The sequence below is a fragment of the Sinocyclocheilus rhinocerous genome, unplaced genomic scaffold (assembly GCF_001515625.1).
Source record: "Sinocyclocheilus rhinocerous isolate Xijiao unplaced genomic scaffold, SAMN03320098_v1.1 scaffold551, whole genome shotgun sequence".
Taxonomy (NCBI): Eukaryota; Metazoa; Chordata; class Actinopteri; order Cypriniformes; family Cyprinidae; genus Sinocyclocheilus; species Sinocyclocheilus rhinocerous.
The window spans coordinates 1498586-1517301 of record NW_015624564.1 but is presented as its reverse complement, the minus strand read 5'-3'; the positions used below and the strand labels follow the sequence as shown (position 1 = coordinate 1517301).

Here is an 18716-nt window from a genome sequence, read left to right as displayed (position 1 = left end):
TGGATATGTTTGCATGACTTTCTAACATTTACAGATGAAAAATATACATGTGACATGTCAGTTATGCACGGAGGAAAACAGTGTTAATCAAATGCATTAAACAGCACGAATATATTCGCTGTTTGCCATGGTGGATCGATTTGATCCATGATCGACATTAAGGTCTGCTTAAGAATAAGCGTGCAGAAATTAGTGAGATTGTGTGAATTTAATTTGTCGTTAATGGAACCGCTTTAGCCCCGATTGATTTGTTAGGTTATTTCAAGCCAGGTTTTGGACTTAAATCCCTGTTTTTCCTCGGGTCTCCGTGGTGTTGTGATTTGTCATATTCACGCAGCAGCGGTGATGAGAGAGCACGCTTGAGAAAGAGTTTAGAGAGGAGAAATCAATATAAAATATTGGTCACAGATTATTGGTCACTTTCTAAATAATAAAAATATAGCGCATCCACTAGTAATTATATATAAATGAATCTGTTTTTACCGATGCAAATATGTTAGAAACTATGTATCGCGATATAAATGCCAACTTGTAGCCGATGCACACTTTTTAAACCGATGCATCGCATCGTTAACTTTTTATGCCGATGCACCGAGCGAATCTGGGAATCTTCCCATCCCTACTCTTCAGATGAATGACACTGATAACTCAGTCTCACCATACACAGTCAGAACTTCCCCTGGTGCTTTCCAGTTTGTGGTATTTCTGTGGTACAGCTTGTTCTCCTTTCTAATCAGAGACACATTATTCATTTCACCATCAACATGTTGCCTAATTGTACTTGTTAATTTCTGTAGAAGCCAAACTAGAGGAGTACATTTGTCAAATGATCTCACGTAAAGCCAGAATGTCTGCAAATTTGTAAACATTTGCAAACTGTCGAGTTCCTTAATAACAATTATATTCGTTATCAATGTTTTGTTAACCAAAGTAACCAGTGCTTTTGTAATTAGTTTGATCCATGGTTCTCTTTCTGGAACTCGGGAAGGAAGATATTTTTGGATAAAGAGCATTATTAATTCCAGCTTCCTGTCCCTCCAGGGATTCGGTTGAAAAATCTGTTTTTGAGTTGTGTTTCTATGTGCACATGAAGTGAGAGTTTGAGTGAGCTTGTTATTGTCATGTGTGTGACAACACTGGCGCTGGGGTTAGTCTGTATAAAGGTCAGTTCCTGATTGAGCAAGAAACTGTGGCTCCACTGTGCCTAACATGTGATGTTTATTGTGGAAAGTAGAGGACTGAAGACTGGTGGAGGGAAGGGGAAGATTAAGAAGAATGGATGGCCGGGGGTCCCCGGACTCTGTGGTTTTACAGAATGGTACTAACAGTAGGATTCTTAGTGAGCAAAGACGGAGGTGGTGGAAAATTAGTCCTATGGGACAGTGTCTCTCTGGACAGTCTTGCTCCCATAAGGGTTTTACACAAAATCTGTGAATGCAGACTAGTTGTCGACCGATATTGTTTTTTTGACAGCCGATATAAAGCCGATATAATTTTATTTAATATTTAAGAAATTTTAAATCATTTGAAAATAAATGAATGAAAATGCATTTTAATTCCTTTGTTTAACAGTTCTATCTGATTATTAGACAGACTTCTGTCCGTGGACAGAACTGTTAATGACGACAGCGAACAAGAGGGAGAATGTGAGCACTGTGTGGTCAGGCGCTGCTGTTCTCAGCGCCGTTAAAATAAAAGTCCCGCTACGAACGCATCGGCCAAACAGAAAAACGTATCGATATATCGGTCGACCACTAATGCAATGTGTGAATAGCTAGCTTTGTGAGTATCCAGGCAGTGTATATCAGGCTAATCTTACTGTAACAAAGGTTATCTATGTGTAGCATTTGAGAAGGTATTAAAATGAAAACACATTTAAACACAAGCTAAGCCATGACTGACACTCAGTCATGTCATTTATTTTTCTGCTAGCATTAAATGATTGTTATCCATCACAAATAGTGCTGGCCAAACCTGCTTAGCTGGATTGCATTCTGTTTCAATGAACCAAGGACAAATATGTTGTTTTGCAGGACAAATCTGTGGTTCAGGCTGTAAGCTGGGGCAATGTGGTGCTCTACAGACAGGGAAATGAACTAAACCTGTTGCTTCCAGGAACTTCTCAGATGGTTGCTCAATCGCAAGGCCTGGAGTGCACATGCAATCATATCCATAGATTTTACTCCACGTCCAATTCTGCTGACCATGACTGACCTTCAAACCTTGACTGATGTTATCAATGCTGAGATGAGGGGAAACTATCAGAAAGAGACTTTCACTACACTACAGTTCAAAAGAATGGGGTCAGAAAGATATTTTTGTAAGAAATTAGTGCTTTTATTCAACAAGCACACATTAAATTGATCAAGAGACAGCAAAGACATTTCAAATAAATGCTGTTCCTTTGAACTTTCTATCCATTAGTTTAATTGCATTTTAAAATAAGTTTTTAAATTGTAATAATATTCCACAATATTGCTGTTTTTACTGTATTTTTGATATATCCTTGTTGAGCACAAGATACTTCCTTTTAGAACATTAACAAAAATACTACCAACCCCAAACATTTGAATGTTAGTGTCCATGGTAGCATCTGACCATTGCTTAGCCTATCAAATCTACATGTACGTTGGGGGAATGTAAGGGGAGTAACTTTCAGATGTAATAAAATGTTCTGGTTCAGAGATATGTAGGTGTGGTAGCTGAACTGTTGTAGCCTCTGAACTGTACTAAATGAAACACGTGGCCCTCCCACTGAGACTATGCCATTCCAGAGGCCAGCAACAGGAGGTTTCCAGCATTCCTGGAATTGAGATGCACAAGGTCATATCCCTACCAAACTCGTGCTACTGTACCAAACCTTGGCTTCTGTTGTTTGTCACCGAATACATGCCTCTCTCTCTCTAAAAATGTCTCATAAGGTCTTTCATAGTCACCTTAAAGTGTCGTGCATATGTGCTACATTATTTTTATATTCCCAGTGATGAGGTGCCAGCATGCTTGGCGTAAATATCTTTACATGGCAATAAGGCTGTCTATTGAAGTTTGAGCAGTGTGTAGCACCATGACTGCTTGAACCCTGTTGACTTAATGAGGTCATATAATGATGGAACATACCTTCACATGAACCTTCACACTTTGTCTTCACCAGGCCCGACGTGATAAAACGGCAAGCTATTAATCACATCTCTTCCATGAGTTTATGTACTAACCAGTTGCATCTGTGATACACAACGTTTTGAGGGCCGGTTGGTTTCTGTTTTTGTCCTGCTCTAACTATAACCTCCATATTGCTGTATTAAACATCAAATTTATTCTGTCTAGATATGATTTTTGGCAGCATTTTGCTTTCAGTGAGCACAGTATAATTAATAGACGCTGTAAACTTGTAATGGTGTGGCTAGTTAGAACATACTGTTTTATTGAATCTATAAAGTAGGCTCTCTAACCATTAGGCCACGACTTCCCTGTCGTCGACTTCCCCGACTTCCATTATATACTCCTCTTAAGAGAGTAAAGGGCTCAGAGAGTCACATCCAAGAAAGCTTTAATGAGTTGGGTTTATACAGGCCACTTTGGTGAGCATAAATGTATACAGGCAAAAGTATTGGGGTATTTGGGGTGTGTATGTGTGTGTGTGGTCTGAAATAGAGGAAAATTGTGTAAATGAGATATAAAATATTACAGCCTTTCTATTAACTTAGTACAGATGTTAAACATTTACATTCTGAACATAAACAGATAAATAATCATCAATGGTCTGAAATTCTCTTACAAATTCATAATTATGATAGTGTAGCATCTCAAACTATCTTAAAATGGCTAACAGATCAAGATTTATATTAAATAACAATGCACTATTGCACGTGAAACTAGCATGTTAGCTTCCTAACGTAGATAAACAAATAACATAATACTGTGCAAATATGCGCTTACAAGATTAACAACATCATCACAATAACATCAACATTATTGACATGCATGTTTCTGCTAGAGAATGCAAAATAAACTTACTTTTCTGCATGAAAGCACCCAACTTTAAAGTTCGGATGCTCACTGTGACCCAGCGCGTGTGGTGTATAAAGCGCAGTGTGTTAAAGGGAAGGTGTATAGGTATCAGTAAGATGAAAGATATGCCCTCTAGTGGTAAAATACTAAAGTGAAACTAAAGGAAAAGACTTTCCTACAGTATGGTTTGTTAGGATAGGACAATATTTGGCCGCGATACGACTATTTGAAAATATGGAATCTGAGGGTTAAATCGCCTTTAAAGTTGTCCAAATGAAGTTCTTAGCAATGCATATTTCTAATAAAAAATTAAGTTTTGATATATTCACGGTAGGAAATTTACAAAATATTTTCATGGAACATGATCTTTACTTGGTCACCATGAAATCAAAATTGAAAATTCGTATTTTATTTTGCAAACTAATTTTTTTCATGAATATGGCTTAACCTGATGGAGGACTGCCGTTGATCGTCGTCGTCATCCTTAATAAATAAAACATTTATTCATGCTTGGGTGTCGGCTGTGAATCCAGTGGAGAGAAATCCCCCACCACTAACTGCAAACTGGCATTCAGACCTGCCTCCATTTTTGTTAGCAACGCCCCAGCTTCCAACGATCCAATCAATTCCCGAAGGACGAAATCAAGTCCCGCCCTCTCATTTCAGATGCAGTTTCACTCGGATATATGTCACAGTAGAGAAGAAAAGACAATCGCAACTTCCGTTTCATGCCGACTTTAATATCCTTATGATTTTTGGCATAAAATAAAAATCGATAATTTTGACCCATACAATGTTTTTTTTGGCTATTGCTAAAAATATACCCAAGCGACTTATGACTGGTTTTGTTGTCCAGGGTCACATATGTGGTCTCTTGTTTCTGATCAGTGAAGGAAAAACATCACTTAAACAAAAGCTTTTAAGATGCTGGCTGTGTTATTAGGTAGCAGGTGGCGGGAGTCTTACAGCTGAGTCATTCTAAACCCAGCAAATCAGACAGTCTGCTTGTCATGTAGGCTTGGGCGAACATACTGAAGAGTTCAAGTGCATTGGAGTACTTGAAGTGTTTGAAATTTTTCTTCTTTTCCCATCAGGCTCTGTAATAAACCTACATGGTTGTTTTATGAGGTGTAGAGCCAGTACTTTTTCTGTATTTACTCTCCCTCTTTCCTTTACACAGATCTATACGAGTTGTCCCAGCTGTGTCCTCGGCAAACAAGCACACAGTTTTTTTTCCCTCTCTCTGGCAGGAAAGTTATTATGTTTCTTGATGATCTCTAGAGAGGGTCATTACATCCAACCAATCAGTGCACGCAGTGAGCATAACACTGCACTTCTCAGTTACTCTGGGATTAAGGGCTGTGTGGTGTGACCAAAATCTTATATTAGAGCATGAGTCATTTTAGAACACAGTAACAATATATATCACAATATAGATTTTTATTGGAAATTCAGTAGAAACATTATTTGTATATTAAATAATCATGTGGATGTGCACACACTCACACACACCAAAAAAAATAAAAATAAAAATATTTTTATAAGCGTATCATTATAAAACTATTAATAATTTTTATCATGATTCTATATTTTTTATAATTTATAATATTTTAATAATCATATTTATAATATAATATGACCCATTTATATGTTTTTAAACTGTACATTTTAATCTGGGAAAGTGTTGATTTTGAAAGCTGCAAAAGTTACAAAACCACCTCTTAAAATTGTGGTTGCAATTCTCATGTTGACAAATCTAATCTGATGTGAAGAGGTGCCATTTCCTTCATTCTGCAGAGGTCGGAGAGAGGCCCTTTTTAGGCATAAAGTACCCTAATAGGTACGCATTGGTAGAACTATGGATAGCATTTAAAGCGTTAGGACAGACACCACATGTTTAATATGCACACATACTCTTGTAATGAGAGTGAACTGAACACGGTCCCTCTTACATAGCGTTGTCATGCTGTCAGGCATCAGAAGTAGGTTATTCATGCATTATAGATCCAGTTCTGGTCCTGCTCGGCTCCTCTTCTTGACAAGACAGACACACTGTTAGCTGGTCTGCCTTTTAACCGTGACCTCTCTGTTCACAGGTTTGCTTGTCCATGGAAGTGTCCCAGATTTTGCTTGTTAGATGGATAGTTTGTCAGGTGAAAATATATTTAGGACTCTCAGGAGTCTATTTCACTGTATTGCACAATGTCTGATTAATCTTGTTCACACTCAGGGCATATATTGACCTATAACCCTTCAACTACACCTATATTTGATTTGTGATATTTTCTAATGTCCAGACATTGTTTTTATTGTTTTCTAAACCCATACTTTCTAAGTATTCTAAGTATTAAGCTTAATTAAATTAATTTATTATATTTGTTTGGTTTTATTATCTGCCTGGCATTTATATTATAGTATAATATAGTGATGTTCTCATCTCCTTCATAGTGAATTTTTAATTAATTAATTTGAAAAATAATAGTTGTTTATTTATTTAGACTAAACCTATTTTAAACTGATGACTTTTGACACACTGGTTTTCATAAATGGTTGAAAAAATAAGTCAAAGGCAGTATTTTATTAATCCTAATTTTTATTTTCTGATAATTGTATAATTTGATATTTTTAATGCTGATAATTGTGTTGCAAATATTAATGTAATATATTATTGATATATTTTTTCTACTTTTTTGTTACTGTCTCAAATTTAATTTTTTTTTTATTATTATTATTTTAATTGGTAAATTTACATTACATTTAGCAGATGCTTTTATACAAAGCGACTTACAAATGAGGACAAATGAAGCAATCAAAATCAACAAAAGAGCAATGATATGCAAGTGCTATAACAAGTCTCAGTTAGTTTAATGCAGTACACGTAGCATGTTTTTTTTTTTTTATCATATAATAAAAAGAAAACAGATCGAATAGAAAAAGAATAGAGGAAGCTAGTGTTAGAGGCCTTTTTTTCTTTTGTTAATTAGAAGTCAGAAAGTCAGAATTATAATTGTATAATAAATAAAAAGAAAACAAATAGATAGAATGCAAAAAGATAAGAGAAGCAAGTGTTAGTTTTTTTTTGTTTTTTTTAAAGAAAAGAAGCGGTTAGTAAATAAATAGTGCAAGTCTAAAAGGGGCAAGTTTTTTTTTTAAATTTATTTATTTATTTATTTTTATATAAAGAATGGAATTAGAATAGAGAGTGCTAGAGTTAGAGGGTCAAATAAAGATGGAAAATATGTGTTTTTAGCCGATTCTTGAAGACTGCTCGGACTGAGTTGGGCAGGTCATTCCACCAGGAGGGAACAGTTAATTTAAAAGTCAGAGAAAGTGATTTTTTTGCCTTTTTGGGATGGCGTAATAAAGCGCCGTTCACTTGCAGAACGCAAGCTTCTAGAGGGCACATAAGTCTGAAGTAATGAATTTAGGTAAAGGGGTGCAGAGCCAGTGGTGGTTTTGTAGGCAAACATTAATGCCTTGTAATGTCACATTTGATCCATTCATCCATTTTACTTCTTGTTTGAACTTTGAAGGCTTGTGCAGTTTGTCTTTCTGGTAAAGTTGAATCGCTGAACTCAAGGCTGAATAAGTTTAGAAACCATTGAAGCATGTCTATTTATGGACCTGCCTTAAAGTGCTGCCGGGCTGAAGCAAAAAGTATGTGCAAGAACGCAAGTGTCTGTTTGTGATTTTATTGACTGACTGCACCTAATTACAGAGTAAAAGAAATGGGGTTCAGATGCGTTCGCTGTTGAATTCTGTCTTCTGTCATTTGTGTGCGGTTACACTGTCAAAATGGTGCTGAACTCACTGCAGTGGGACCCCTGCTGGCTATCCACTGGAAGTGACGCTGATGCCCCAGCGCAGGGCTTTCAAGGTCACCTACGCCCATGACTTTGCTCTAGTTATACCATATTCCTATGGTACTAAACAACACCTCACACTTTCACCCTCTGCAACCCTTTCTCCTTCTATCTTATCTGTTTGTCCAGCGATTTGCTACAAGGCAAAGCCGACTTGATATTTATTCAATGCAGGCTGCTTCGGGAAAGCCTGTGTGTGTGTTTATATATCTGAGCAGTGGCAGTACCTGAGAGAGTGTGTTCACCCTGATACTGTTAATAGTTTGTGTTAGTGATGTTTGCACATGCACCCTAGTGTGTTCAACATTGTATGTTTCATAGATGAGCGTATATAAGCCTCTTGGGGATGATCTTTATGCCCCCCCCACACACATTGCTGATTGTTGGTATAAGCACACGCTGTGCGCAGAGATAAATTGGAGCAAGTCAGCAGGGCTTTGCTTCCAACACACAAAGCACTGAGAACATGCCACAAGCAAGGTCATACTAATCAATTGCAGTATTAATTAAATTGAGTGTGTGTGTGTATTGGAGAGAGTACTTTAATTACTTTTTATATGGGTTCTGAGTTTGTGATGTCCCGGTTGATGTTTTTTGAGTCAGGATGGTTGATTAGTTGTCCAACAACTGACTAGTCTGTTAGTGAGGTTTAGTAGCGAGTTTAACTACATTTATTTTCATTTTTGAAAACTAATTTCTGTAATTTAAATATTTTTGAATATTTGAGCGCAATATTTATAGAGATGCATCTTTACCTTTTTATAAAATGTAATAATATATAAACCTATTTCATTATATTACAATATTTTGTTTTATAGATAGATTTTTTAAATTTTGTATGTTAAATATATTTATATAAATATATAAACAAACAATATTGTGCATTTTATTTTTTTTACATATATTTTACAAACAAAATACTTTTGTCTATCTATCTATACATCAGATATATTTACCAACAAAAAAATATATAAATGGATAGATGAAAGATAGAAACTATATATTCACTGTGCCAGATGATGCTGAAACCTGACTTTTTTGTTTCTGTGTGTTTTCAGTGTCTCTTTGCGAGGAGGGTGGTACACGAAAAGGAGGAAACGACAGAAAGAGAAGAGGAAGATGACGAGGAGGAAGAGGAGGACAAGAGCTCTGACGAAGGACTTCTGCTACAGGCACACCACGCCATGGAGAGGATGGAGGAGTTTGTGCACAAGGTCAGACTCTCAAGTTCATCTCTCACACACACACACACACATTCATTTCACAGCTGAGACCCGGCTCACACTCTGTAAACACAGATGTGCATTATCATTGAGTTTATATGTCAAGGGTCATACGCATATCGATATCGGAATTATATCGTATCGACCGAAATTAAGAAATATATCGTGATATCAATTTTGGCCATATCGTCCAGCCCTACGGTGAGATTAAACACATGACATCAGCGCACCTCACCCGATCTGAGTGATCACAGCTGCCTTTGCACGAACACGCCACAGTCCTCCAATACGGAAAACATCCCTGCCAAACCAGACGCCCATCTTCCGGCTCCGGCAGCCTCTCATCTCAATCTTGTATTGAGAGTCTGCCATATGCAGAGGAACAGGAACTGAAAGCAGTCCTTTGTAGCATGCGCAGCAATGCTGAGCCCTATAAACCAGCTCAAGTTTAGTTTGCTTTTTGAGCCCCTTCTGCTTTAATGGCTCTTTCCTTCCTCTCCTCTCTCCCCCTCTGGGGAAGAAGCCAAAGCTCTCTGTGTCGAAGAGCAAGCACAGTGTAAGATCCAATCAGTGCCATTCACTATCAGCACTCAGGTACAGTCTTGAAAGGAACACATCTAGGAAGACTTTAAAACACAGATCCTGACAGATGACCGAAAGGCACGTCATGGAGTTCAGTCAATCAAACAAACTGACCTAGTTTCAATTGTTTTGTTTTATTTATATAAAAGTATGTCCTGATACACACAGAGCTAGGAGCGGTTCTCTCAGCAGATACAGCATGTTCATTGCCTCTTTGCTCTCGGCTGTATTCACCGCATGTGCTGTTTTTAAAGGTGTAATCCTGTGGTCACGCCTGTGACTGGTATGATTGCACAGAAGTGGTTTTCGTCAGCCTGATTTGGCAGAGTGCTGCTAAGAAACTGCAAAGCTTCTCAGTAGTGTCACCACAGCTGGTAAAGAGAAACCAGGCAACCTAGTTTTATGAAAACCACACAAGATAAAAAAAATCCAGACTCCGAGATAGAGATATATATATATATATATATATATATATACTGTATATTTATGTATATGTGTGTGTGTATATATACACATATACTGTATATATTCATGTTGTCACATGAAAAGATATAATAAAATATTTACAAAAATGTGAGGGGTGTACTCACTTCTGTGAGATACTGTGTGTGTGTGTATGTATGTATGTGTGTGTGTGTGTGTGTGTGTATGTATGTGTATATATATGAAGAGTTCATTTGCAAAAACTGATAACTTTTTTTCCAGAAATCACTTTGCAGATAGCTCCACATTTCATGTTTTAGAGTTTAAAAAAACACTCGTTTAATCTTTGTAGTCTCCTCAGATGACAGTGTAGATGCCTGACAGACGTTGTTGTGATCATAAACTGTATGGATGTGATTACACGCAATACACAGAGCTTTTCCCTCACCATTGTAACGCGCTGCTTTTGCAAGACTCCATGAAAACTTTTCAGCTTTTATTTTCCTTTTTCGCCCTGAAGAAGATATCACCGGTTCATCAAGTTCGTCGAAATAATCCATCCTCGATCACTTTTAGTCAGCTTTGACGAAACTCCTCTCAGCTAGCACGTCTTTTCAAAGTAAAAGTAGCCTTGTCACCTGACCTGAATACAGCTCGCTGATTCGCTAAAATGGACTTATCGGCTTTTGTTCAAAAACAAGGACGCTTGTTGGCTTCTGCTGTAAAATGTGAACCCACGATGCCTTGAAAGTGGACAAAACCGGCTTTTTTGACAAAACGTGTTTAGGGTTCAGATCGCGCTATATGTGGAGAATAATGCACGGCAATCAGCTCTTTTTTTTTTTAAATATATATTTATATTTATATATTTATACACACACTCTAAATTCATAAGTACCTTTTCTTGGGAAAGGAACATAGTCTACGCAATTGTGCATATGAAAATGTTATGCTAAGATGTTGTTGTTGTACTTGATGTGTTCTTTGGCCCTAACTAGACTCTTTAGCTGAGAGAGCAATAGTTCACCCAAAGATGAAAATTTGCTGAATATTTACTCACCCTCAGGCCAACCAAGGTGAGTTAGTTTTTTCATCCGAATAGATTTGGTGTAATGTAGCATTTCATCACTTGCTCACCAATGGATCCTCTGCAGTGAATGGGTGCCATCAGAAGGAGAGTCCAAACAGCTGATAAAAACATCACAATAATCCACAAGTAAGCCCATTCAATGCAGATGATTCACTGGTGAGCAAGTAATGTAATGCTACATTTCTTCAAATCTGTTCCTACAAAGAAAATATCTCATCTCTACACTTTGGATGGCCTGAGGGTGAGATCATTTTAGCAAATTTTCATTTTTGGGTTAACTATTCTGTTAAACCGCATGTGTTATTCTGGTAGCTTGCTATAAATTTCAACTTGCTTTGTTGGATTCACAGGTTGTTGCGCCACCTTGACAGAAGTTGACTTGCTCTGCTGAGAATGCAGTGTATACATGTGCAATAATACACAAGATTGTGTACCTAGATTTGTGTATACTTCTGTAGAGGATGTTTTGAGCCTTAGAATTATTCTGGCTCTTTGTATATGTAATTTTTGCCTGTGCCTTAACTCATAATTACTGTAATACTTATCTCTTGCTCTCAACCTCTCTCACATATACGGATGGACCGTGTAATTACTTTCTGAAGTCAAATGAGAGGGCTTTTTTCATGCCAACTAGTAATGCTGACCGGAGCTTGGTGTAATGACATGTCAAAGAGTGGCCAGATACGTCATCTTTTTTAAACTGCAGGGTTGCTTTTGAGATCTTACAGTGATGCTTTTAATTTTGTGTCTTAGATGTGGGAGGGCAGATGGCGTGTCATTCCACATGATGTCCTCCCTGATTGGCTGAAGGATAATGATTTCTTGTTGCATGGGCACCGGCCGCCCATGCCCTCCTTCAGAGCTTGTTTCAAGAGCATCTTCAGAATCCATACAGAAACAGGCAACATTTGGACACATCTTCTGGGTACGGAAAACACACCTACAATCAAAACTTTGATTAATAATTACATTCCAATTAAATAAAAACAAAAACTACTCCCACGTCTAAACAAGCACTCTTCTTGTTTCTGTATAACCTGTCATGGATACAGCAATCAAACAAACAACCAAATAAATAAAAACAAATATATATATATATATATATAAATTTAATAAATAAGACAACATTTAAATTAAATATCACCATTATAGAAACTACATCAGAGCAGTATGCAATCACTTTATGCATAGCCTGACTCTGTGCTGGGTAAACAAGACAACACACACACACAAAATATAACATCAAATTTAAATATTTAATATTTATTTAATATATTTATAATATCCATAATAAAAAATAAATATAAAATAAATGGAAATATACAGATATAAATGTATATAATAAAATTTAAATGAAATTGCATTTAAATTAAATAGAATAATTACATCAGAACAGTAAGCACGCACGTTCTGCATGCTGTACTGCCACCTAGTGGATAAATGTGATCATTCTTTACATAACATTGAATGTAGGGGCTGGTGTAAGGTCATGCTAAACATAATAGACTGTGGCTCTAGGTAATGGTATTGATCGTGAGGTGAGACTGTAATGTGCAGCTATTGATCTTCACCTTTGGACTTGTGGTGTGACTGAGCCATAATAGATGAAGCAGATGTTTAACGTTGATCTACTAGTAACTGCTGAGCTTTCTGATGTGCTTTGAGTTCAGTTTGATTTCGATTTTACTCTTTGTACATTTATTGATTTATTGTATTGACCTGTAGAGGGGAGGGGCCTCTGTATAACTCTGCCTTAAATGATTAGCATTTATTGGGTTATTGAGATTTGACACACACACACACAAACACACACGTAACCAGTGTTTCCCTTGTATCTCCAGGCTGCCTGTTCTTTCTCTGTCTGGGCATTGTGTACATGTTCAGGCCCAATATGTCGTTTGTGGCCCCGTTCCAGGAGAAGATTGTCATCGGCACGTTCTTCCTGGGGGCCATTCTCTGCCTGTCTTTCTCCTGGCTCTTTCACACAGTCTACTGCCACTCAGAGGGGGTGTCCCGTGTCTTCTCAAAGTAAGCACCTGCAACACTCACTGCAAACAATTCTTCTTATCCACCTTTTTTTAAAGTGAGTGGACGTGGCCATTTGTAACTTGAATGTGCACAAAACAGCTTGTTATGCTGCTTGATAATGTATTATTGTAATTATAAACCGTGGTTTGTAGCGCAAATAGTTTGACTGTTTATTGCTCTTTATTCCTCTAGCTATTTATCTATAGCGGCTAATGAATCTGAAGTCTCGCACGTTCACAGAAAATAGCTTACTTCCACGTTGCAAAAAAAGTGGATAGTATTCCCAACTATTAAGGAATTTTAACTGTGGGTAACAATTTATTATAAGGTTCTGTACTTTAATATTAGTTGATGCACTAGGATCAATATATGGCATTTATTAATCTTTGTTAATGTTACTTGGTAGATATAGTTTTTTTTTTTTTAGTCCATAATACACTTCAACTAATGTTAATATAAATTATTTTAACTTAAAAAAATAAATTATATGTAAACATTAACCACGATTCATTCTATTATATATATATATATATTATTACATTTTTTGTTTTAATCATTAAATGATTTAATTTTAATATATGTAAAATTATTTTAAAAATCATCAAGTTAATTTAACATTTTCTCTTAACCTCCTTTCTCTCATTCTGTCCTGTCACAGGTTAGATTATTCGGGCATTGCGTTCCTGATCATGGGCAGTTTTGTACCTTGGCTATATTACTCTTTCTACTGCTCCCCTCAGCCCTGTTTCATATACCTAATAGTGGTGTGTATTCTGGGGGTCGCTGCCATCACAGTCTCACAGTGTGATTTCTTCTCCACGCCACAGTACCGTGGAGTCAGGGCCGGTAAGATGCAATCTTTATTGTTCAGGACATTTTCTTCTGCATGCTTTTGATCAGAATAGACTTTACTGTTCTGTCCTGCTCTAGTACACCATAACCTCTAGGAACAGTGTAACAAGAAGTAGCTCCGTAACAGCCAGCCATAAAACAACTTAACTCCTTTTCTCCTAATTTCTACTTGCACTCTATGCATATGAGTGTTAATTTTGGAGGTATAAAAACATCTAATAACTCAATATAAACAGTTAAATGAATACCTGTCCTGTCTTCTGTGTCTCAGGTGTGTTTGTGGGTCTCGGCCTCAGTGGAGTCGTCCCCACGCTGCACTTTATGATCACCGAGGGCTTCCTGAGGGCCACCACCATGGGTCAGATGGGCTGGCTGTTCCTCATGGCTGTCCTGTACATCACCGGAGCCTGCCTGTACGCTGCACGCATCCCCGAGAGATTCTTCCCTGGCAAGTGTGACATCTGGGTGAGTCAATGTCCTGGAATTCACACACGGAGTTCACAATGCAAACTAGCCTCTCATTACATTTAAAGTCTAATCCGTACCTTGTCATTATTTTGCAGTTCCACTCCCATCAGCTGTTCCATATCCTGGTGGTAGCAGGTGCTTTTGTGCACTTCCACGGTGTTTCCAACCTGCAGGAGTTTCGTTACACAGCTGGCGGAGGCTGTGCGGAGGAGGGTGGCGTGTGAGCCCCGTGTCCTGCGGTGCTTGAAACGCACCACTAGAGCCAACAACCGCCAACAACTGTTCCTCCTGCCCATGAGGGGTTCAGGTGTGTTTGTGGGTCTCGGCCTCAGTGGAGTCGTCCCCACGCTGCACTTTATGATCACCGAGGGCTTCCTGAGGGCCACCACCATGGGTCAGATGGGCTGGCTGTTCCTCATGGCTGTCCTGTACATCACCGGAGCCTGCCTGTACGCTGCACGCATCCCCGAGAGATTCTTCCCTGGCAAGTGTGACATCTGGGTGAGTCAATGTCCTGGAATTCACACACGGAGTTCACAATGCAAACTAGCCTCTCATTACATTTAAAGTCTAATCCGTACCTTGTCATTATTTTGCAGTTCCACTCCCATCAGCTGTTCCATATCCTGGTGGTAGCAGGTGCTTTTGTGCACTTCCACGGTGTTTCCAACCTGCAGGAGTTTCGTTACACAGCTGGCGGAGGCTGTGCGGAGGAGGGTGGCGTGTGAGCCCCGTGTCCTGCGGTGCTTGAAACGCACCACTAGAGGGACAACGTTCCTCTTACCTTTGCCGCCAACAACTGTTCCTCCTGCCCATGAGGGGTAAACCTAAGAGGACAGCACTGAACGACAAAGTTACCCACCTTTATTTTTCTTATTTTTCTCTTTCCGTTTCTGGTTTGTTCTCTGTTTTGCCCCTTAAATAAACTACATCAAGGGATAAGGTGGACACAGGTTGAGGATGGCAGTTTGTGTTTCCTAAGATCATATATTGAGAAAGAGGAGGCTTTTTGGCTTGGTCTATTGCTGTTTGGTGGTCTGTTGCTGTTTTTTCTTTGCACAAGAAAAAGTGTTAAACTCAAAAACAAACAGCAACAACAACAACAAAAAAAATGCGAATGTGTGAACGTTTCTTGGGGTGGGCAGTTAGCCATTTTAAACTTTTTGATGTAAATAAGATTTCTAAAATTTGGGTTATATAGATTTGTACGAAAATAAAGTTGTAAAATGTTTTTAAAAAATACATTATTATATCATTATATTGTTTAACGGAGGTAAAAGAGAGAACATGTTATTCCAGGGAAAGAGGACCCATCTGGTTTTGAGTCGGAAGCGGCCAACCAGATGCCTCGGTGTTCTGTTATCCTAAGCACAACTGTTAAGAGCTAAAAACACACCTGTAGGCCAGTGGGACGCCCTGCACACGATGGAGCCGCCAGGATTCAGCACTCACATACGCCGCAGGCCTTCATATCGCTGTCAGTGCTGTTTCCTTTGGCACAGAAGGCCGGTTTTCCATCTTTTGATAATTTCTCTCTTTTTCACTCTGTTCTCGTTTTATTCATCTTTGTGAATGTTGACTCAACCCGGTTTTGAAAAAAAAAAAAAAGAGAATCGATGAAAGACTTGCTTTTGCAAAGTACAAAAAATCATACTTTTGCAGTGCAAGGATGCATTTGTTGTGTAATGTTCTGTGTTCACCATCTGTATGTGATATAATTTATTAAAGAGTTTTCATGGAAACATTACAACAACCTGTAATATTCCACATTTAAACATGAGCAATGTTTGTTTTCTCAGAGATTTTTACATGCATTGATATTTATTTTAATTTTAAAATAAAAACTTTCATGACAGTTGTGGTTTTTTTTGTTTTTGTTTTTGTAGCTACTGTAGTTCTTTTTTGTGCCAAGTTAATATTTTAACTGTTGCTAGTTTAATTAATCACATGACATTTGCAGCTCAGGTGATTGGCTCAAAATGAAACCTGGCAGTAAAACTGAGACACCTGGAATGGTCTTACTAACGAGTTGTACAGTTGTGACTCAAGTAGCCTATCCAAACACAAGTGGACAAGCTGTACCTACATCACTTTTACACATCCTAGAAAAATGCATGGTATATAACAAATAATTAACTTGCATAAAGCAGAGTTATTCGTTTTACATTGTTTCACTATAAGCTCTATCATTAATATTAAAGAATTAATGTCACTTGTAATCACATTATTCCTGACTCCACATGAACATTGGCATCACCATTGAAATTAACATGAATTATAACACATAACTTTCCAGGTATTATAAACCTTCAAACAAACACATAATAAAAGCAGTGCTTTTTAACCTAGAAATGGCTTACTGTTGTCTTGAAACATTACAACGGCATAGCATGGCATTTTCAAATCAAGAAAATTATATCAGAAATACTGAAACGTCATTTTCTGTTCTTCAGTCCATTTCTGTCCTTAAGGAAGGCACTGACTATGAATTTTAAACAACTACAAACTTCAAGCTTTTAAAACTACTTAAAACTTCCAGGCTGTGGCTTTCTCGAGACAATTTAAAGTTTGTCTACAAACTTTTCTATCTAGCTGGGGTTTTTTTTCTAAATCAATGGTTTTAGCTGGTTTTTAGTTTATTTTATTTATTTTTGTTAAATGGGCTGGTTTTAATTGGTTTTTAACTGGTTTTTGCTAAATGACCTGGTTTTAGCTGGGTTAACTGGTTTTAGCTGTTTTGGTTTTAAGCTGTTTTTTGCTAAATCAACTGGTTTTAGCTGGTTTTTAACTTTTGTTGCTAAATCAGCTTGTTTTCGCTAAATGACCTGGTTTTAGCTGAGTTAACTGTTTTTTAGCTGTTTTTTATTTATTTTTTTATACTGAATCAGCTGGTTTTACGCTCTTTTTTTCCTAAATCATTTAGCTGGTTTTTAGCTTTTGTTGCTAAATCAGCTGGTTTTAGTTAAATGAGCTGGTTTTAACTAGTTTTTAGCTGGTTTTCGCTTAAATGAGCTGGTTTTACTATTTCAAACTGAAAACCTTTAAACTTCAAGCTTTTAAAACTACTTCAAACTTTCTGGATAGGCTTTTTCAAGCCAACTTAATGGCTTAGTTAGTCTTAGTTAGTCAACTTGGTCTTGAAATCTACAACTGCATAATACGAGGCTCTTCAATACGGCAGTTTTGCATCCGCTCCACTAAGCGGCGCAATCGGGTTTCACCTTCAGTCTGACTTCCTTGGCTTCTTGACAACATGACGCTTGATGACAGTCACAACAACAACAACACGTGCAGATCCTGCAGATGATTTAGTCTTAAAAGCTGTTAATGTCACTTTGACAGCACATCTTTCAGCTCAACTGCAAACAAAAATCGACTCACTGTCTGATAAAACGAGTGTCACGCGACTCACCTGTAAGTAACTTTCTTTCCGCATAAAGTGAACTTCTGTTGTCTTATGTCGTTATGTTTTGTATAAATCTTTGTTACAGTTTCTGTATGTTTATGTAAGATATGCCATAGCAGGGCACTTTTGTCAGATTATTTAGATTAATGTAATGATAGACTAAATGTGTTGTTGCATTTAATATGTCGACATGGACACTTCAAAGCGAACATACTTGGACTAAAAGCCTCAAAACCTCAATTTCGATGAGGTCTTTAACCTAAAATCATGTTGTTTAAAATGTGTTTGTTATTGAACAGCTAGCAATGACTTTCTTTGAAGGTTTATCACAGAATGTCAGACCTTTAGACTAACAAATAAATCAGTAGTTGTTGCTTTACCTTTTATAATCTTTGAATGAATATTATGTTATATAAAATATTATTAAGTGAGATAATAAAGAATCGTACTGTTTGTTTCTTTTGAAAGCGTAGTCTTACTGTCAGTAACATTCTAACTATCTCTGACCTGTTAACAGTGTTGGGGGTAATGCATTACAAGTAACGCGAGTTACGTAATCAGATTACTTTTGTCAAGTAACTAGTAAAGTAACGCATTACTTTTTAATTTACAAGAGAATATCTGAGTTACTTTTTCAAATAAGTAACGCGTTACTTTTTTTTTCCAATTTACTGATTGATAGCTCTTCCTGTCCCCATGTTGAGAGAAATCAGAAGATGTTACTGTAGTTCAAAATAAATATGAATATGCATTAATTAATCTCACTCACAAAA

General features: G+C 37.4%; 2 protein-coding genes and 1 long non-coding RNA gene across 3 annotated transcripts in view; all 3 read left to right on the top strand.

The window, feature by feature from the left end:
* The window catches only part of LOC107743774 (adiponectin receptor protein 2-like), a 35070-nt gene extending 19436 nt beyond the window's left edge, over positions 1-15634 (top strand). The window contains exons 3-9 of the mRNA XM_016557180.1: positions 8930-9085; positions 11943-12114; positions 13031-13217; positions 13876-14063; positions 14341-14534; positions 14633-14791; positions 15296-15634. Coding sequence (XP_016412666.1) covers positions 8930-9085; positions 11943-12114; positions 13031-13217; positions 13876-14063; positions 14341-14534; positions 14633-14761 — 1026 coding nt within the window. The 3' untranslated portion in view covers positions 14762-14791; positions 15296-15634. The remainder of the gene's footprint in view (positions 1-8929; positions 9086-11942; positions 12115-13030; positions 13218-13875; positions 14064-14340; positions 14535-14632; positions 14792-15295) is intronic.
* LOC107743870 (adiponectin receptor protein 2-like) lies at positions 14322-15634 on the top strand. Its single transcript, XM_016557326.1, has 3 exons — positions 14322-14340; positions 14845-15038; positions 15137-15634. The coding sequence occupies exons 2-3, from the start codon at positions 14895-14897 to the stop codon at positions 15263-15265; spliced, it is 273 nt and encodes a 90-aa protein (XP_016412812.1). The 5' UTR covers positions 14322-14340; positions 14845-14894; the 3' UTR covers positions 15266-15634.
* Positions 15635-17809: 2175 nt separating this feature from the next.
* Positions 17810-18716, top strand: part of LOC107743904 (uncharacterized) — a 4170-nt gene continuing 3263 nt past the window's right edge. The window contains exon 1 of the long non-coding RNA XR_001640438.1: positions 17810-17951. This is a non-coding gene — a long non-coding RNA (uncharacterized LOC107743904). The remainder of the gene's footprint in view (positions 17952-18716) is intronic.